Source organism: Thunnus albacares, chromosome 17 (assembly GCF_914725855.1).
Source record: "Thunnus albacares chromosome 17, fThuAlb1.1, whole genome shotgun sequence".
Classification (NCBI taxonomy): Eukaryota; Metazoa; Chordata; class Actinopteri; order Scombriformes; family Scombridae; genus Thunnus; species Thunnus albacares.
The window spans coordinates 14,452,063-14,472,882 of record NC_058122.1 but is presented as its reverse complement, the minus strand read 5'-3'; the positions used below and the strand labels follow the sequence as shown (position 1 = coordinate 14,472,882).

Genomic DNA, 20,820 nt, shown 5'->3' with positions numbered 1-20,820 from the left:
GCTTCACCACTGACAGGTCTATTTTCCACATAAACTCCTATACATCTTAATTCACCTAAATTCCATGCATTGCTTACACAGGAGGACCTGTCACAGCAGTTATCATGTTTCTGCTGAAGTGTTTTTTTTAAATGTGATCAGACATGGGTGCGGGGGGGATGTTATTTAAGGAAAAATGGAAAAATGCTTTTCTTTGAAATCTAAAAATGACATGAAATGCGAAATAAGAAAATCTGTCATTCCTGCTGATGAAAGGCAAAATAACACAGGAAATGAGAAGACAGGATGAGCAGAGAAAATATTGCCCAATCAAAATCTGTGATACCATTTATCACTGGTTAAAGGCTGGATCATTGACACTTCATACAGACCTGCAGTTGGTTGTGGAGCCACTGGAGTGGCCAGCGATCAGTGAGGTGGTCTTGCGCATGCCGCGGGTTGGTGGGGCCACGCCTTCTTCCGCGTGTGTGCGTGGAACTGAGCTGGCGCGGGTGGAGACCAGAAGTCGTTCTGGGTGATCCTCACTCCGGCTGCGGCGAAGGCGATTACGGCTAGGGTCACTAAAGCTACGCCCCTTGATGCGGCTCATCAGGCTCTGGGAAACCACCTCGTCAAAGCGCTCCCGGTGCTTCTTGGGGATGAAGATCCTGGCAAACATTATGGAATCGGAGACAAATTCAGCTTTAACTAGAAAAGCTCTGGATGAAAGCAGAGGTGGAGAGGCAAAGTAGGCATCCAGTTCAGCTTCTCTTGTGTGCTGTCAATGAAAAGACCATTTCTACTTTTGCACAAAGAGCAACATCACAAATACAGACATGCTTTGCTGTGAATGTTCTAAAGCTTAACACAAAGTCTCAAATCAGAACAAGATGTGAAGCATCTCAGCCAAAATCCCCCCCCAAATCCAAAATGTTTTATCCTGATCTCTCAAAGCATCCATTGTCCAGAGTATCCAAAAAAAAAAAAATGTAGAGGGATTCTTCTTCTGAATATGTATTGTTCCAGCAGCAGAATCCACTTAATTGGTTCAAAAATAGTTCAGTCCATATCGTCTCATGGGAGGGGAGAGGCAGGTAGAAGGGATTGGTCCAACATTAGTATGTGTGTGTGTATTTTTCAGAGTGTATGCATGTGTGTGAGCAAGAGAGAGAGAGAAGTACACGAGTAAAGCTTTTGTCTTTTTTGTGTGCTGCTGTCACATTGACAGCTGCAGGTACGAGTGCTCAGTATCAGTGACAGCTCACAGCTAATATGCGAAAAGGAAGAACCACCAAAGCCACCTCTGGGAGAAAACGCTCCACTCCCCCCACTAGTGTTATTTCCCCCTCCCATAATCAACTTCTATTGCCTTTTTCTTCTTAAAGGAAAAAACACGCCCTTAGACACTCTAAGATATCAGTTTGTGATATTTAGTGCATTCCAGTGATGGTGGAATACTGTACATGTAGATGAAAATATAGTCAATAAAATGAAGATTGAAACAAGTAGTGTTAGTTAATAATGTTTGTTGGTGTAAATAACAGAATTCTCCCTTTAAGACTGTTCATAATCAGCACCAGATAGAAAAGAAAAAAGCCTCTTCTCTTTGTTTCCCAGGACAAACACTGAAACCTGACAAAAACCACAGATGTTTTAGACTGCTGAATATGTCTTCTCCCTTGTAGCTGTGCTGTCTGCTGCATATGGTTTATATTTCACCAATTATCTGTAAGAACAAGAAAAACAGGCAACAAAACAACAGAAATGACCCAGAAATGCAAGAAACACTGCCAATAAAGTATTTTTCCTTTAAATCTAGGACGCTTTCTCCTCGTTTCTCTCTCTTTTATCTGTGGTTCTTTAAAGACATGCACATACATACAGAAGCAAATCCATCTCACACACCTAATTTGTCTCTTTTCTCTTTTGCATATCTACCACCGCATCCCTCCTACAAAATGATTCTGCTTCAATCCTCAACACAAACCTCCCTCTCTCTTTTTGAATCCTGTCTTCATTATGAATCTCCTAGGTGGTTTCACTGTGCAGAGGAGAGAAGAGTGCTTTGGGTTTTTCAGAGTGCACCAGTTCCGATGAGCATACAGATATACAGCACAACTCCTTAATCAAACGCCACTGTTGAGAATGCTTGAGAAGGCTCAGCGGTGCAGTTTGGTTTTCAAAGCTGTCCCAGTCCCTTTGCTGGTACATTTGAGAGCACTGTTAGGGAGGCAAGGATTAGATATTCCGTATTCGGTATATTCAATATTCCATTCAGTAGTTTCATAAAAACGTACAGTGAGTTTTGGATTTGAATTAAGAGCGACATGCAAATGTTGAGCTGCCTCCACACCATATTTTAAAAATCCAAAGTTGAAGGAAGCTTAGAAATTTATCTGCACTGGAGATTTCTTTCCCAGACAAGATTATGACTCACTAAAGTTCACAGGCATTTGCAAGCACACAGACACTAAAAGAAAGCATAAGCTATCCCAGACACTCCCTTACACTGAGCCAATAAAAACTGAGACCATATCACAACCCAATCTATTTGACATAGTCTTATAATTAAAAGTCAACAAGAAATGTTGAGCTCCTCTGTACCCTAACCCTAACCCTTTTCTTCTATACATCAAGTCATAGACTCTAGATAAATATTGCACATTAACACACAGCTAACATGTTAACACCTAGTGTGCTTTATATGTTCATCATACATAAATATAATGGAGTCAAAACAGTTACCATGTCATTCAAAACAAATCAGGCTTTTACGAAAAAAAAAACCTGGTCGGCTACCCTGTGGAATCGTACCACAACCCACAATCACATAACGGGATCCCTGAGCTGATTGCTGATCCACTGTACGTGTGTGTGCTAACCCATCTGTGTAAGCACTGCCTGTGTCATAAGCCAACAACAACAACAGGCTGTGTCTAAAATAATGTTAAATCAATTTCAGCATTAAAAAGGTTCTAACTAAGCCACATTTAATGAAGCAAAATGTGAACGCATAAAGATAGAAGTACTGTTATCGTAACTGTAGACCTTTTTCCAATCCCCGCTTTCTTAGACAGATAATAGAATAAGTTCTTTATGGTCAACCCTGTAATCATCTTACTGCCTCAGACTGCGTTTCTCTCGTAGTATGTTACATTGTTTCAACAACTACAGTGCATTTGTCAAAAACATTTAACTCATCATATGGCGTTCCACAGGGATCAATCGTCGGTCCTCTTTTATTTCACATCTATGTTAAACTCAGACCCATCAAACAGAAACACTTCATTATCATAATATACAACCATATATATCTCTCTCAGTATATTGTGGACATACACAAGTACATGTGCCTTTTATTTTAACTGCTAAATGAAGCAACAAAGGTTATGAATTTGGTGCCAGAGTGAAAAATGATGGCTAATCTTAATTCATTATCTCTTAAAACTATACAATAGTATAGTAGTAGTAGAAGTATGGGAGTTCCTCCTTTGCTAGAGCTGCAGAGATTGCTTTAACTAGACTTGAGTTCAATCCAATCAATGTAAATCCATGTGTGTTTAAGGGAATAGGTGCATGTGCATCTGTGTAAAGCTGAAACAATTGATCAATTCATTGACTAGTCAATCGACATAAAATTAACAAGCAACTATGCTGATAATAGATAAATCACGTAAATCATTTTTCAACTAATCAGACAAAACAAGCGATTTAAAGACGAAAACTTGGACTTCGTTATTGCAGTTATAATTGGCATTTTTCAGTATTTTCTGATATTTTATAGACCAAAAAATTAATCAAGAAAATAATCAGAAGATAAATCAATAATGGAGATAGTTGTTAGCTGTAGACCTACATTTGTGTTTGGAGAACAAATCAATACAACCCAGGTACTATGGTGAATTAAAAACCAAGGGAAGTAGTGTATGTAGGTGACAGTGATTAAGTGCATAGTGTATTCATGCAGCAAGAAGTCAACGCTCCCCCCGAGGGTTCTGATGTACTTGTGTGCGACAACAGGCTGCTCTGCACTGCTATCTTGAGGGTCAGTTTTGTATAGCAAGAGGTAAACTGAAGTGATTCTAGCAAGAGAAATATCATGACAACATAAAATAAGAGGAAAAAAAAGATCCACAGTCAGTAAACCTACACCACAGAAACCAGAGTGAGCAACAGAGAAATAAAAGGGACAGAAGTTGGTAAAAGACAGACTGACAAGCAGGCAAACAGCTGAAAGTGGATAAATAATATGAAAAATGGCAGAGAAAGTTGCAGACATAGATAGAAAGACTTATGCATTGAAAAATGACATAACCAGAGACAAGAAAGTGGAGAACTAGAGCTCTTTCTAGGCCAGGGTCATATAACTATTGGGAATGTAGTGCGGTAGTCTGTGCTTACAGGCTATGTAGGCCACAGAACTTTCCCAAACAACACTCATACATCACCATGGTCACTCAGACAATCGACAGATAGGGAAAACTAAACAGAACAAGGCCATTCGTTGTGTTTTTTTAACAGTCTCTTGCTCTATTTCGTTCAATCAACTATTGATTTTCCATCTTTTCCACTGCTCTCTACCATCTTCACACCACTGCCCTATTCTGATCTCAATCAAAGAAAATTTCACTTGTCAAATTTTGTAACCTGGCCAAAACAAGTGAGCTGGAACTTCATAGTTCCCTCCATTGAAGTTGGATGTAGGCCTTGGGATGCCCTCAATTAGAAGGAGGGCGAGAGGAGTCTATAATTAGGTCTGGAGGAGGGGTGGATCAAGGACACAGCGCACAGAGGGATGAATGACAACTGCAATCAGCTGGGAAACTCATTGCAAGAACCATTATTATCAGACCCACTTCTGATCAGCCAGTTTGACAGCTGGGCCAAGTATGAATTTGCAAACACAAAAAAATAGCTTGAGACACATCAGTCAGAGAGAAGACAGAAAACAAAATGAAGAAAAACTCATTAGCAGCTGTTCGAAATGTCAAACTCTGAGTTTTGCTATAATCAAGAAGTTTGCTCATCATGTTTCAGATGCTGGAGTCAAATTTAGGGACAGAACACATTTTCATATTTTCATACAGTATGCTGACAGAAAGTGTAAAATAATCATCAATACACACCTCAATAACTAACACACAGAAAAAAGTTGCACAACAATACTTCAGCAACTTCACATGCAAGTCAGCACAAATAACACAAAGCACAGCGAACACTGCTGAGATCAAAGGAAAAGTGCCATACCGAAAGTGTCTGGAAAGGCTCCTATCCCTTCCCATGGCTCTTCGGGGGCTTTGAGGAAGTGCCTGAGCTCAGTTAAGCAATTCAAATACCTCCTCTCTATCTCGGTGAGTCTCCATCTAGTGTGAACAAGCAACTCTCCCGGACAAAGGGGAAAGAAGAGAAAGATGAGAAGTAGGAAGGTGTCCTGGATCTCAAAAGCGCTTGCTGCAGGCTCGGGAAGCAGCCAGATGAAGAAAGAGGGAGAATGAAAGAGAGGGAGGGAGCAAACTAGAAGAGTGGCTGTGGTTTACATCCCTCCACACCTCCAAAACATCCTCAGGCAACATCATTAGCTGTTCTCCAACTTCATCTTTGGGGCCACACTCTTCTCTTGTCCCCATCTTGTATCCCTATCTTCCTCAGGTTGCCAAAGAAGTCAGGGTCAAGGTCACCACAAGGTAGTCTTGTCGGTCATGGTTAAAGGATAATCCTTGTCGAGTCGTTCATCATTTGGCAGCAAGAGGTAGTGAGTGACAAATCTTCTCTTCCCTCAGTGGAGGAGGAAGGAAAGAATGCGATGAACAGAGGAGTAAGTGAGGAGGGAGAGAGGAGAGAAGTGGAGAAGAGAGGAGAGTCCCGGTGGAATTTCATAGGCAGGTCAGTACAATGACTGTGTGCAATAATGTGTATAAGTGAATATACAGACACTTTGACAGTCATATCTGTGCGACATGTGCTCGTGTTTCAACAACTTGACAATCAATCACTCGTTTCTCAAAGACAGAAACACTCTGGTATTCACACACTAAAGAAATGAAAAGAAATTGCGCTACATCCTTAATCTTGGGTTGAGAACACATCAGTCTAATTAATTTGCAGCTTTGAAGTCTATGTACAGATACATTATCAGACAAAGGCTGACAGTTCACAATAATTACATTTAATTACCATAACTCTACAAAACTAAATGAACAAAAGAGCTAATAGGTGTTTCAAGCTTTTCTCTAATGACACTCCAGATATACAATCTTTTGCATAACTTTCAAGTGTTTCAAGCACTCCCTAACCCCTGGGTTTTAGAGTCATTTAAGAATCGACACTGGCGAGTGCGTCAGAAACCTAAGAGAGAATTTATTAAAAGAAGTAGGCTGCTTAAAAATAGAACACATCCTGTGGGAAGGAGAGGCAAATCGGAGAGGGGACAGAGGCAGACTGAGCCGAGCATGGCCCAGCTGGTCAAGTTTTACACGGCACCCAGAAGAAATAACTTCGCACACTGTTAAGCACACCTCACATCCTCTGACACAAGACCTCTAATTATCGCACTGTGGTAGGGTTGGTGGAGAGTATGAGTGTGCATGTGTTTGTGTGCGCGTGAGTGACTGGCAGAGGAAGTGACAGTGGTTGAGGTGGAGGGAGAGACTGACAGATTGGCAGGCAGAAACTGTGGGAGGAGACAGCAAGTGAATAAAAGAGGTAGATCCAGTGTCAGCGGCAGACACATTGATTCTCCACACCTCAACTGATGAGAGTGGCACCCAGATCATGACCAAGCACATCAGATAAGATCTCTCATATCATATTTTGTGGTCTGGTTTGTTAATCTTAGTCAGTGGCTGGTATTCCTGCTGTGTGGTTCAACGCACAACTGTTCAAATCACTGTGATTAGGAGCTTTAGAGCAACCAAACTAAATAGAGAAAATAGACAATCAATATCGACATATTCAGAATATGTCTCACTCTGTATCTTAAAGGACCAGTGTGTAGGATTTAGTAGCATCTAGTGGTGAGGTTGTTGATTGCAACTAACTGAATATCCCTCCCCCTCACCCCCTTCCCTCCGCCAAACTTGCAAAAAAACGCGAAAAGAAAAAATATGCCACCAAATTCTACACACTGGACCTTTAACTTCAACAAAACAAAAGAGTCTACAGCCTTGCTAGCAGCTCCTTGAGGCTGTACTGTTAATGCTAGCAGGAGAGGAAAAGACAGGTGATCACCAAAGTTGTTTAGATTCATCATCTGGGAAACACAGAATTTCTTGGCAATTCATCCAATAATTGTTGAGATCTTTTAATGTGGATCAAATTGGTGGACTAATCAACCAACTGACAGACCAATATTGCCATCCCTACTAAAGCCACCCTGCTAGCATGGCTAAAAATCTCAAGAGCCACCTATAAACCATGATTGTCACAAAATATCATCAGCAACAAATTTCCCTAAGAGACTACTTCCACATTACATATTTTCACCAGCAGCCATTTACACCATACCACCCTGAGGCATAGCTCATGAACAATCTGGAAGCAATACACCCTCAGGCTCCTACTACAAAAACATGATCACCGGATACTGCTGAAAACATCAAAAACTATTCCAAATGTGGAATATACATAATATTTTTAGCCCTTTCTTCAGAATGAAAACCCAACAATATGTTGTAAGATTTGCACAGCCTAATTGGCATAAAGGAAGATGGTGCACAAAACAGCGCTGATAATGACAAAAACACAATGACACAGCAGAGAGAAGAGGGACAACTTTGCATATCAAAGTCTCTTGAGGTCACAGTGCACCTGAACAAAACAAACCCGGATGGAATTATGGGTAACGACAGCTAACTGAAGTTAGATTTTATCTAAAGACAGATTCAGACTCTTATTTGGGGAGTTACTGAACTTTCTTAACGCCTAAAGGTGAGGAAAACAGTTCTCAGTCCTCTATGGATACAGTTAATGCATAATTAAAGGGACTCCTGTGCAAAACAAACATTACAAAGCATTTTTACAGGCAGCTTTTTAAGAAAGGAAATGTGCAATCAAAGCTGTGTTATAGACAGCTGTGTCAGAGGAAATTGAGATGGCTGGACAACAGCTTTGTTTTTTAGCTGGAGAGAGAAAGTATTACTCACCAAAAATGAGTCAATGGAAAAATGCTAATTAATTATAACAAGACTGTTACTATAAAAAGCTTCAGCTGTACTGTATCTTACTTCATCTATGTAAGACAGACACCAGTGAACGCTTTGACACCAAACTTGATGACCAGTCACATCCTACAAATGTCTGCAAATGTGCAATGACAAATTGTTTTTTCAGTACTCACCTGAGGCAGCAGCTCATAATTTCTCCCAGCATAGAGCTTCAAAGCAAGGACCCTGTGTATGTGTGAGAGAGTAAGTGCTGTGTGCATGTTTCTTTGTTTTCGCATGTGTGCATATTTCAACCACCAGCAGTAAACTGGCTGTAGCAGCTACGAGCTGTATGAAGAGGAGGGAATAAAGAGGACCCAGTGATGTGATCCACCAAAAAAAAAAAAAAAAAAAAATTGGTGCGTATATCAAAGAGTGCATCACAGCTGACAGAGAGAAATGGGAAAGAAAGAAACCAACAGAGAGAAAGTCAGACTGAGAGGAAAAGACAGAGGGGATAAGTGACGAAAAAAAATGCAAGTGTGTGCAGCGGTATTGTGTTTTTGGTTTTGATTTTCCGATCAATGCTGAGGAGGAAGAAATGCAATATTCAGCAGTGAATTTCTACTATACTCTTGTGTGCTGTACTTCTGATTGGATGAACAGAACAAAGTGACAGATCGCCTTAAGGGCAGCAGTAAGTGCTTGACATCACATCAAAGTCATTCATATGTGCTCTTGATGTACATCTCTCCCACCTTTTAGAGTAAAGTGCCGAAAAGTGGATTTACTAAAATATTGATTTAATAGGGTAATTAAGGAGTTTGTGGTCCCCTCACTGCACTCCTATTGTTGTGTAAGGTTGTGATATACAGTGAACTCTACAGTTGACACTATAGACTATAACACTCCCTGGTGCAACTTTACAAGCATTCTCAGGAACAGAGATTATGAGAAAAGATATGGAAGTGTGCAACAAAACCAAGAATTGCAAGGATTTTGGTGAGTTTAGTTAGTTAAATATAAATATCTCCAATCAGTTGAAGTTTTTCTGTGAGTCAAAAAATGTTATTTGTTTGGATAAGCTGTAATGTGTAGTTGAGCTGTTTTGTTAATGTTTTACTATTATGTGTTAGTGAAATCTAGTCATTTACAGAAGGATTCCACCACTTACGTAACATCCCACAACCAAAACAAATCTGCAGACATAATTGGAGCAGTTTCAGCTGTTTGGTCATCAGTCAGCAACTTCCCTTACAAACAAACATCTCAGTTACTCCCCAACACTGCCTGAAGGGACTTTAATGCAACTCTAAATTCACAAGCACATATACCTTTGAGAGTTTGGACTGGAAACAGCACTACTAGCTAAAACATGAATGCACTGTCCTGATTACATCACTGGCAGCGACAGATATTACAACCAAGTGTAATACTGCCACTGTAACAGAACTCATTTATTTTTATCCGTGTATGGCAAAAGTTTGTTTCAGTGCAGAAAGATCATTTTAAGAAATTCCCTTGTATGTGTCAAGGCGTCTTTCATCAGCACGTAGGGAGTGCAAAAAGACTCTCAAAGACACACACTCAACATTGACATGGGAGTGTTTAACTTATAAATCTGTCTCTGAATATGTATCTTAGCAACTAATTGGGTACCTGACGCTGTCAATTAGCTGTTGATGTTCCTCTGTGATCAGGATGTCAGGCAGGGCCTCAGCCAGACTCTCCACATCCCTCTCAGCAGCATACTGCTTCAGCACCTCAAACAGCTGTTCCTTCACATCTGGCTCCTCTCCGAGCACTTCCTCCACCTGATGGATAAATGCATGCACAGACATGGCTTAATATAACCAAATTAATTAAGAGATTATATGTACATTAAACATTACTTTGATGAACAAACATCTTCATCTATTCGACACATACACCCACCTTCTTATTGAACTCCATGGCCTTGTGGGCGCGACTCTCCCTCACGCTATCACCACTCTGTGACAGCACTCTCATGCTGCTGCTCAGCCGCTTGGGCCGCCGGGCCATACTGAGCACGCCCAGACGCAGAGGGCGACCCTGGGCTGCTTTGATCATGGCCGCTGCTGTTTCGTGATGCTTCACCGGGATGCCGTTGACCTCCATGACATAGTCCCCAGCCTTGAGGCCAGTGCGACCAGCCGGACCGTTGGGCATGCAGTCCTCCACCATGAGAGGGCTGTCTCCCACTATGGTGAAGCCAAAACGGCCATCTGGGCCAGGAGTGATGTCAAGCTGAAGAAGGGGAAAAGTGTGTTAATTGCCAACTCTATGCTGTTAATGTTATGTATCTACTGTAGGTTCGTTAGGTGTCCGCTGACCTGTTCGATCCGTGACACCACTCCAATGCTGGGTGGCACCGTCTTGAGGGTCTGAGCCAGGGCGATGAGTGCCGGAGTGCTGAGGTTGGTCACGTCCTGGCCCTCAATGTCCACCACTTGGTCCCCTGGCTGCAGACCTGCCAGGTAGGCGCTACTGCCCTCCACCACGGACAGGATGTAGCTGGGCCCAGTGCCCCCCAGTCGGAAGCCAAAAGCCTCAGGCCAGTTCTGATTGGTGGCTGGCAGGCCGAGGTCTGGAGGATGGACAGAAGGTGAATCTTGGAAAATGTAGAGAGGTTCAAACCAAATCTGCATGTTTTTTTGGAAGGCATGAGTTTGGTCTATTGGTTTACACACTGTTCTCCACAAGGATGTGAAATCTGCACCTTCAGTTTTACTGCTTGTAGGATATGTATGTCATGTCAGCCTGTAGGAACATTTATGATCTGGTGCATGCTGCTCATACAGACGAGCAGGTTGTGAGCTGTGAAATGGAGGTCAAATTGTCCGTTGGTTTAAATAGGGCACCTTAGTGATGGAACTGCCTCGTTGTTGCGGCAGGGACACTGGTCCATTTAATGAAGCCATAAATATATATAGACAGAACTCATGTCAAATTGCATTTTTACATTAACAGATGTGTTTTTTTTTCTGTAAGCTGATTGACAGTTTTAGGAAATAGAGTGAAGGAGGTTATTTCTGACTGCTGGTATCTAGCCCACGTTGAACTGCTGGCCTTCCCCTGGTCACTGGCCTCATTCTTCTGCTGCACAAAGTCTCCCAACAGGCTCACTCGATTTCATGTCCTCTCATTTACAGCCAATTTGATATGTCAAAGATATATGTAGGACATTATATGGATTGGTAAATCCACTCTGTGATGTTCTCACCCCAAACCCCTTTCTTATTCTGGATCATAAACTGAAAATAAACATCTTTGAGTACTTGCACTTGCCCTTAGCATTGTATATTTTAGTTTTATTGTCCAATCTCTTTGCCCTGTCCTCCTGTCCTTTGTACATTTCACATTTGTGTTACAAGGATACTTGCATATGACAGTATTAAAAACTACGCTGAATCTAGTTCGTATTTAGGTTGGAATTCCGTGTCAGTAATTTGAAAAACATGTTTGCCTCAAGTCAAAGCAGCCCTGCTACTCTCATCGACAATGATCTTAATCAAGTCTTATCATATGACAGTTTAACCCTGAGGTATAAAAATGGAAGGTAAAACATTGGAAAATATTACATAGCACAACACTCTGTGAAACATTTTATAACTGCAGGTACATGAACAACTTCACAGTCATCCATCAAACCACCAGCAACAAACAAACCACTGTTTTACTTTTTGTAATTGATCAGAGGCATAGAAAGATGGAAAAAGAGGGCAAAGTAAGAGAGAAGAGGAAAGACTAAATTAGAAAGTAAGAAAAGCAACAAAAAACTGCACACAAGAAGTGAAAAAATAAAGGTCAGCACAAGACTTTTCAAAGAAATGTCAGATCTGCTTCAATGCAAAGAAAGACAAATCTGCGAGGGATCTTTCTGGAGCACACGGCTTAATGTTCAGGGCGAGATGTGGCTGAGTGAATAAAACATATCCAAAGACTCAAAGAGACACAGAACTTGGTGTCAGTCTACTGAAAGGAAACATCAATCTGTAGCTGATTATTGATCTAAAATAGATTGGGAAATCACTGACATGGAGCTGTGGATCAGCATCTTTTCTCCCCAGCAGAACACAAGCAGCGCTCAGATGACTGTCACTTCTTTTTGTCCTATTCTCTCCAGCCTGCGACCCAGATACACAATCTCAGCTTTAGCTCCTTTTAGTTCTCCTTATCTTACCTCCAGCAGATGAGACAGTTCAGGAACATCATGTAAAAATTATGATTCAGAGAATTAGACTTACAGAAATCTTTGGAGGCACTCCGGGTCCCAGACTTGCTCTGGCGCAGGGAGAAGCGGCCCTTTCTGCTCAGGAAACGCCTCATCCTTGCCCGGCTTGCAGCGGGGCACGTTCCAGCCAGCCTCCCTACACCCCCAACCTGGGGGTTGTTGCAGCCAAAGAGTGTCCACGGACACCCTCTTGCTGCTCCTCACCTGAGCTCACTGCCTCCAAAAGCTTCTACCCAGCTAGGCAAATCGAGTACACCTAAAGGGTCACATCTGTAGATTATGTAGGCCAGTGCCTCCCCCTGTTCTCAATCAGAGAACCAGCGGACTGGAGCTGAGGAGAGGGAGGCCGGAGGAGAGGGGAGAGCGTCTGTAAGTCAGGCTCTCCATCCTGGGTGAGGCGATCCAGCCTCAGCCTCAGTCCAAGCCCTATGGCTGAGCGATGATCAGAAAACTGGGACACTTGGTCCTGAAATGGTTCTTTGCAAGAAAAGGTACTGCGAAGCCCCATTTTTCTATAAATACCTTTCCCTCTCTCTCTCTCTCCCAACCTCTCTCTCTGTCTCCCTCTGTTGCTCATGTGCATGGGGCCCTCTCAGAGGGCTGAGGAATGACCCAGAAACTGTGTGGTGTACCAGCCAGGGACACTTCTCTGATTATAGCGTCTGTGTTAACCTCAGCACCAGATAGAGATGTAGCCTGCAGATATGCTCAAGGTTACACGAACCCAATACAGCCGTGTTTCAACTAAGCCAATCAGCCATAGTAAATTTGGCATAAGATTGCAAATACTGGGTTTAGCAGCTTAACTAAGTCTCTCAGCACATCAATCAGTACAACCCTTGTGGCCTGGGCTCTCATCTCAGAGGATGCAGCAGTGTTTTACCTGGTAGGTGTGTGTGCTTTCAAAGCAGGTGGTATTCCCATGATGAGATGGTGGATGACATTCACTCTATAGCCACACACTTCTGGAAAAAGAAATGAAATAAATAAGCTAAACACAAAGACAAAAGACTAACAATACTACATGATCTATGGCAACACAGGAAAAAAAATGTGCTGATATTCTGGTGTTTTTCACTGATGTTGAGGGGACTTTGCTGGAACAACATTATGAATTTGTAAGATTTGAAACAACCAGATACCAACAGGCCACAGTCAACTCATTGTGTGACAGGGAGAGGGAACATATTTTCCCTCAGTGGTGCAAAACTGGCTAAAAGCAGTTGTTTCAGTGTTGAATTAATCAATTCAACTGTCTGTACTCTTTTGTCTCTGGTTCGCTCTTCTCACTGGTCAGAGGAGTTCAGATGGAAAAAAAGCTGCTGTCACATACACGTAAATACACTAAATATGACAGTTGTGTGAATACCTTTGATTAAATCTGATCAAATCACACACACAGTCCTGATGAAGCAGATTAGCTGAGTTTTTGACTAAGGAAGATTTTTTCTTACTTAAGATACGAACATTGAATGGTACAGAGAAATACTTGGTATGTGGTTGTTTCTTCTCAATGTCAAGATCAGCCTCAACCCAGCAAAAAATATTTTTCAAACACACGCAAACTAAAAACAATGTATGATAATATAATAGCAATGTCAGGCACACTCTATCATGACATTCTGAAAGATTGGACAATCTTCTCGATCAGAAAAACAAGGTATAAACACAGACGAATAAAAGTCCACTGTATACGAAAATAGCATTTATTTGATGCAAATTCTGCTTGAGTAAACTGGCCACATTTTTATGTCTGTGTACTGGTGAATCTGTCATGCTTAGAGATGCATATGATTGACCAGCTCAGAACAGCAACACTGTACCATCGGGGGAATTTATAGTGTCCCTGAATAGTCTCAGGCAGGCAGGCACACACACACGCACAATTCTGGATCTGTCTTTAAAGAAGAGAAGACTTTCAAGATATGACCGTTGCCGACCTGGACTTCAGAGAGCGCAAGTGAAAACTGCAATGAAATAATACCATTTTAGGTAGTACGAGAAAGACGGGATTTCACTTTTTGTCAGTAGAAAAGAAGAGAGGCTAACAGATGAAGGCAAAGACAAACGGTTTAGTTGGAAAAAGCCTAAAACACAGTGCAGAGACAAACATGTTCAGTTTGTACATCGTAAAAGAAATCACATCTGTCTTCAAAAGGGCCTTCTAAATTAATACCTTATAAAATGAAACTAATAATCTAGTCTTTTAAGCCGGATGCACTTAAAAGCTACAACATTACCTTGAAATCTGAAAGCAGTGCTTCATTTCAGTCAATCAATAAACAAAACTAGTCCTCATGCACACTCAGTCTTTACATTTCATACAAAAATGACTTGGAAGTTTTTCTATTTCTGTAACTTTAAACTCTATAAACACTTTGGCCTTAGTTTTGTAATTCAATCAGCCCCACAAGAAGCTCATACGAACTCGACGGTAATCCACTACGCAGGTACAGTCGAGCCAAAGTCATCACAGTCCATAGTTCGTATCCTCTACAATCACACAATGACAGTCTGAATCTCCACCTCCTCCGGGGAGGTGATGACGTATTCCTCTTGTTGCTGCACCATCTGTATTCCCTCCTGCACCACTTCCTCTGTCGTAACCATAGTAACTGTTCCGTCTGCCGTCTCCACGGTGCCAGCTGTGGCCAGGAGCGTGCCGTCACTGATGGCGGAGGCCAGTGTCATGGCCACCTGCTCTGTCAGGCTCTCGGGTGTAGCGATGGTGATGGTGTCGCCGCAGTCTGAGATGGACGCGCCCTCCTCGTTCACCGCCACGTTGCGCACAATGATCTGGTGGCTGCCCGTGCCGCCGGCGCCATGTGACTGGCTGACAATTCTCTGCACCACTTTCATGATGTGGTTGCCCATCTGGGAGGGAGAGGTTAGAAACAGGGTTACAGGACAATGCAAAGCCTTTCATGTAACAATGTAAAACTTGTTCATTAACCTGAATTTTAGAAAACAGTGTGATTCTCACATTCTGCAACTACTGTCGATCATACAGATGATCTCATTTATGGTTGCGTATACTGACCTCATTTTGGCTGTCTTGAATAAGTGTAACCTCCTCTTCCTGCACTTGCTCCTCTGTTTGAGTCTGGAGGAAACAACAGAAGCAGATCAAATGAATAACAATAGCTAGCAGCATGTTACACCAAACGTTAATACAGAACATTTAATTAACAACATAATAAATATACGCATGAATCAAAGCGCTAATAAGACATTGCCCTACTAAATTTAGCAAAATCCAACATTAACCCATTTTTTCAGAATTAGTTACCTTTTCATCCAAGCCTGAAAATGCTTAAATATGTATTCAAATAAGAAAGAAAAGCACATTATGTTGTGTCTGTATTTAAATTGTGTTAAGCTAAACTGAATTGTGGTAATTCTATAAACTACTAGTTCCTCCTTGGCTCTAAAAATATATAAATAAGGTAGATGTTATTTTTGATCTGTTTAATATTGCTCTTCTGTAACTGATTGGGGTGTGGATAAAGGAGTTGGAACCCACAAGTGTTTTAACCTCATATGCACTGTGAAGCTGTGATGTACACACTTTCTCTTTGCCCAGCTCCCCTGTGACTCTCACCTTGATGATATACTCCTGTGTATCTGCCACCACGGAGGAGAACTCCACCAGGACAGCATGAGGATCCTCATGAGATGAGATGATGGCTGCTGTAGCGAGGCTGTCCACTGACGCCTGCTCCTCTGTTACCTGTTCATCCTGCTGCTCGCTGGATTCTTCCTTGTGGCAGCCTCCTTGTGGAAATCAAAACAAGCATCTATCATCAGGCCTGTTTGTATAACTGCTGCAAATACGTGTATTTCTTAACATTTTGTTTTGTTGTCTGTCCATCTCCCTTACCTTTTGCACGCCTGTGTCGATTGAGGGTCCCGTGCTCAGCGAAACCCCGTCCACAGTTAGTGCACTTGAAAGGCTTTTCTCCTGTGTGATGGCGGATATGTCGCACCAGAGAACCTTTCTCTCTGAAACCTCTCAAGCAGAACTGACACACGTAAGGTTTCTCATCACCATGGGTCCGCTGATGCACCTGCAAAGCATTCTGAACAAGACAAAGAGGTACTGTAAAGAAATGGCCCTGGAAATCTCTAAACGACAAATTAGTTAAAAGTTAAGAGTTCAATACAACAAAGAGTTATATCTATAATTAGGACTGGTAAATTACATCCAAATCACCTTAGTCTTGTACCCCTTGTTGCATCTGATACAGTGGTAAGGTCTTTCATCCGAGTGGGCCCTCATGTGCTCGCGCACATGCCCGATGGTTTTGTACAGCTTGCCACACTCACCACACTTGTACCTCCTCTCACTGACATGGAGTTCCATGTGTTTCTTAAGCAGATAACCACTCAGAAACTCTCTTTGGCACAGAGTGCACTTAAAGGGCTTGTAACCTGCATAAAGAATACACAAAGATAATTAATTGTTAAACAAAAGAATCCAGAAAGTTCCTTAATGATTCGTTTTCTGTCACTTAGTCCACACTTTTTAACAATAGTTGATCAAGAAGGAAGAGTTCAGTGATTCTTTGAGTATTCATACTTACCAAAATGACCCTTGACATGAAATCGGAAATAGTTCAGGCCCTTGAAAGAGCGATTACAGTGTGGACATGAGTACAATTTTGAGCATGTCTGTTCATCTCCATCACCTGCTTCCTGCAAAACAAACAATGTACAGGCTGCTTGAAAAATAATGTAATGTGTGCAAATAGTCATTGCCTAGTCAAGGTCTATGAAATGTCAGGAAGCAGTGAAAAATGCCCGTTATATAATTTCAAATTGCCTGTTTTATCTGACCAACAGTCAAAAATCCAAAAGATATTCAGTATATTATCATATATGATGGGGGAAAAAACCCATCAAATTTGAGAGGCAGCAACCAGTCAGTATTAGTCATTTTTGCTTGAAGAATAACTAAAAGACTCAGATTACATGTTTAGCACATTTACAATAATGCATTCTACTATTTTTGAAAGGACAAACAGATACGGGAAACATTTCAGAATATTAACAATAAAAACTGTTAAGGAACCCACACTGACACTTTCAACGGACTGCAAAACATGTCTTCAAACACAATGCAGTTCCCCTCACCCTCACCTCTGCCTCCATCTCCACAAATTCTTCTTTAACCTGGATCTCTGTGATATTCTCATCAGCATCAGGACACTCGGTGACCACTTTATTTATCTCCTCAGTTGCCTGTGAGGTCTCCTCAACCACCGCTTCCTCTGTCTCCAGTGCAATGCCAGAATTGATGATGGCCTGGCAGATGAGACTGTCACCCGCTGCTGCAGCTGCCGCCAGGGCTTCTGCCTGAGACTGTTCCACCACCACCTGGCCAGAGGACGAGCAACAGGTCAACAGAAGAGTTTGGGCAAGAGTTACACCTCCACCATGCCACATTTTTGTAATATAACAAACATGTATCAAAAAGCACTTTCAGGTAAGATATCTGTGTAATGTAACTTGCATCTTTTCTCCACTCACCTGTTGTTCCTGTGTTGTGCCATCCACCTCCATAGTAAAGTGGACCTGATGGAGGACCTCTTGGGAACCAGCCTCTACCACACTGACGACAGCAGTCTGAGCCTCCACCACCTCCTGCTGCTCTGGCTGCTGCTCCACAACCACCACCTCTTGCTGGCCAGCCACGGTAGCATGATCAGCTTCGACCCCTGAAAAATTCACACAGACCTGTCAGTAACTCAGTGGATTATCATTTCATTAAGTATTCGAAATTTACTTTGAATCCAGTGCTAAAAAACAAGAAAAAACGTCACCTTTCTGTACTCCGTCCTTGCTGACCAGGATCTCCTTGTACTGAACGAAGCGGATCTTTTCCGTGCAGGGTGTGAGAGCCTTAAGGTGTCTGGTGAGGGCACCTGACTCTCTAAAGGACTGGCCACACAGGGTGCAGCGATACGGCCGCTCATCTGCAAGACGACGGGAAGAAAGTAGAGTTATCATTAGGTCGGCTTTATTAGAGGACAATGAATTCAAGACAATAACAGCCCCTAAGTCTAGCTTCCGTACCAGTGTGACGACGGTTGTGACGAATCAGGGAACCTTTAGTGCGAAAGGAGGTCTCACACAGGTCACATGTGAAATTCTTCTGGTCGCTATGAGTTTTCATGTGAGTTCTCAAGATGTTGGTCTGTTCAGAGACAAAAAAAAAAGCATTAGAGAGACAAGATTGGCAACATAAAGTGTAATAACTACCCTGCTTGATATGTTATGTTATCACTGTTAAAATGGATTTCAAAGAATTTGAAAATCTAATGTTACCCATCTCATATATTCATATATTCATGTAATAAAATGAACTGTATGACTCGCCGTTTTAAATGTCTTTTCACAGAGCTGACAAATATAGCGTCCCTCTTGGTTGACTTTGTAGATGAGTTTGTCATTGTCAGCATTGTCAGATATGGATCCTTCAGTTCCATCTGACTGCTCAGTGACTTTTAATGCAGTGATTTTCTTCCTGCGGCCTCGACCCAGCAGACCACTGCTTTCATCTGTGTGGAAAACAAAGTGACAACAACAATTCAATTACCTTGTCGTTTGGAGATTTAATTCACCAAGCTGAAATGTAGACCCACCGTTAGTGTTGGTCTTCACAGGCTCATCTGATGATGCACCTTCCACTGTTTTCACCTCTGTAGAAGAGCTTCCGTTGGCTGCAGCAACCTGACAAAATAGAGATATCCAACTTACATTTGCTCTGCAACTTTTGTAAACTTGCTGTTTATAGTAATTACTGGATGTATACACAGGGGCGGATTTAGTGATTTGGGGGCAAGCAAACTCTGCTTTATTTTCACCATTTCTCTAACTGGGAATGTTGTTAAAAGAAGTACTCAAAACTTTTTCTTAAGTAAATCTATTAATACCACACAGTAAAAATATTGTAAAAGTCTTGCATTAAAATTTTTACTTATAAGTGAAGAGTTAAAGAGCAGTATTTTCAGCAAAATGTAGTTAAATTTACTTAACGTCTGTATACTATTATAAATAAATTACATGACTTCACTCTCTATTTATTGATACAGTCAACATGGTAACAGGACAAAGGTTACAAATGATAATAACAATAACAATAACAATATAAAATGGAAAAATAACTTCACAGAAAAGGTAGGCAATAAAATACGATTTCTTTAAAAGATTCTTGGAGCATTTGAAGTGTATGTGCACATTTCCTTTTGTTTATAAACTGGATAGACTCAAAGTACGTACTTTCTAAATTCAATCCAAACAAACATCAAACAAGATTCTGAGAACTTGGATTGATGGATGTGAATTTTTACCAGTAAATATAATAAAATGGACAGACCATTGAACTTTGTTTTGTTTTTATTTTCTTTTTCCATAGTCCAGTATTACATCCTTGGCTTCCAGCTTAACTGAATGGTTTGAGTGTCAAAATGATCAATTGTTTTACAAGAATCCTGTATGCTGACATTCATAAAATAGATATTTAGTTGTGTCTTGTTGTTTTTTTTTTTTTGTTTTTTTAAAAATGACCTTGCCTAATGGTAATGTACACACATTTGAAGTGCACATCACAGCTCCTACCTGTTTTTGGACATCCTGGCTGCTCGCCTCTCGTCTGCAGCTGTGATGCAGCTTGTGCTGGATGAAAGCTTCCAGCGTAGAAAACTCAGACTGACAGCGTCCACACTTGTGCACATCTTCATCTGACAGCACAGAGACAACACCTTTCACTATATAAATAACTTGAACGTGTTGGCGCTGCAAGCTACCTACTAGCTTCACCTATGTAAACATTTCATAATCCTGCATTTTCTAAAGGCTGCACTGAGGACGCAAACAAGCTAATGTTGCTAATGGCAGCTAGCTGCTAGCAACATTTCACGATGGAGGAAGTTAGCTAGGCCCAAACGCAATAACTGATGAACATTTCACGCTTGTTTTGGTCAGTGAGTGGACCAACCTTCGTCTCCGAGAGTGGTCTGAATGGTGATCGTCTCGTTGCCGTTCTTCGTTTCCTCCGTCTCTGTTTCTGCCGTATGATTATTTTCTACATTCATGTCGTTCTCCGTCTCTGTCGCAACGCCACTACAGGGAGGGAAAACATGGCGGATTTACGACCTCGTAGTCATAACAACAATAGGGCGCGTGCGTGTGTCTTGTCATTATAAAGGGGAAAAATGCACACGTGATTTTACCTTGCCTGCTATTTTGTCCTGCAACTTTATGCAGTAGCTCATTAACTGTATTGGAAATATGTTTTTAAAATATGCAAAAATCGATCTGAAATAACAAAAATAACAACAATAATACATTTAATTTAATTTTAAAATAATTGAAACTCAAAGTGCTACAGTATTAATAACATACAATACACAACATAAATAAATGATTATTATTATTATCATG

General features: G+C 41.4%; 2 protein-coding genes across 2 annotated transcripts in view; both read right to left on the bottom strand.

Moving 5' to 3' along the window:
- Positions 1 to 13,619, bottom strand: part of grid2ipa (glutamate receptor, ionotropic, delta 2 (Grid2) interacting protein, a) — a 31,187-nt gene extending 17,568 nt beyond the window's left edge. The window contains exons 1-5 of the mRNA XM_044330331.1: positions 12,389 to 13,619; positions 10,475 to 10,728; positions 10,056 to 10,388; positions 9,780 to 9,934; positions 372 to 647 (exon numbers count right to left, since the gene is read on the bottom strand). Of these exons, the coding sequence (XP_044186266.1) occupies positions 372 to 647; positions 9,780 to 9,934; positions 10,056 to 10,388; positions 10,475 to 10,728; positions 12,389 to 12,470 (1,100 nt within the window). The 5' untranslated portion in view covers positions 12,471 to 13,619. The remainder of the gene's footprint in view (positions 1 to 371; positions 648 to 9,779; positions 9,935 to 10,055; positions 10,389 to 10,474; positions 10,729 to 12,388) is intronic.
- Positions 13,620 to 14,063: 444 nt separating this feature from the next.
- On the bottom strand, positions 14,064 to 20,549 carry e4f1 (E4F transcription factor 1). The gene is made up of 14 exons (XM_044332321.1): positions 20,375 to 20,549; positions 19,996 to 20,117; positions 19,020 to 19,107; positions 18,754 to 18,935; positions 18,451 to 18,571; positions 18,198 to 18,350; positions 17,905 to 18,092; positions 17,515 to 17,751; positions 16,959 to 17,070; positions 16,589 to 16,806; positions 16,256 to 16,454; positions 15,977 to 16,149; positions 15,416 to 15,478; positions 14,064 to 15,249 (listed from the first exon to the last, which is right to left on the bottom strand). The coding sequence occupies exons 1-14, from the start codon at positions 20,469 to 20,471 to the stop codon at positions 14,875 to 14,877; spliced, it is 2,328 nt and encodes a 775-aa protein (XP_044188256.1). The 5' UTR covers positions 20,472 to 20,549; the 3' UTR covers positions 14,064 to 14,874.
- Between the last annotated feature and the right edge of the window lie 271 nt (positions 20,550 to 20,820).

Excerpts from the sequence above, each read along its gene's own strand:
- e4f1 (XM_044332321.1), bottom strand. The coding sequence starts at position 20,471 with ATGAATGTAGAAAATAATCATACGGCAGAAACAGAGACGGAGGAAACG. Across the intron at positions 18,936-19,019 it reads TGTGAAGACCAACACTAACG|ATGAAAGCAGTGGTCTGCTG; the intron begins GTGGGTCTACAT and ends TTTTCCACACAG. Across the intron at positions 17,752-17,904 it reads GCACAACACAGGAACAACAG|GTGGTGGTGGAACAGTCTCA; the intron begins GTGAGTGGAGAA and ends TCCTCTGGCCAG.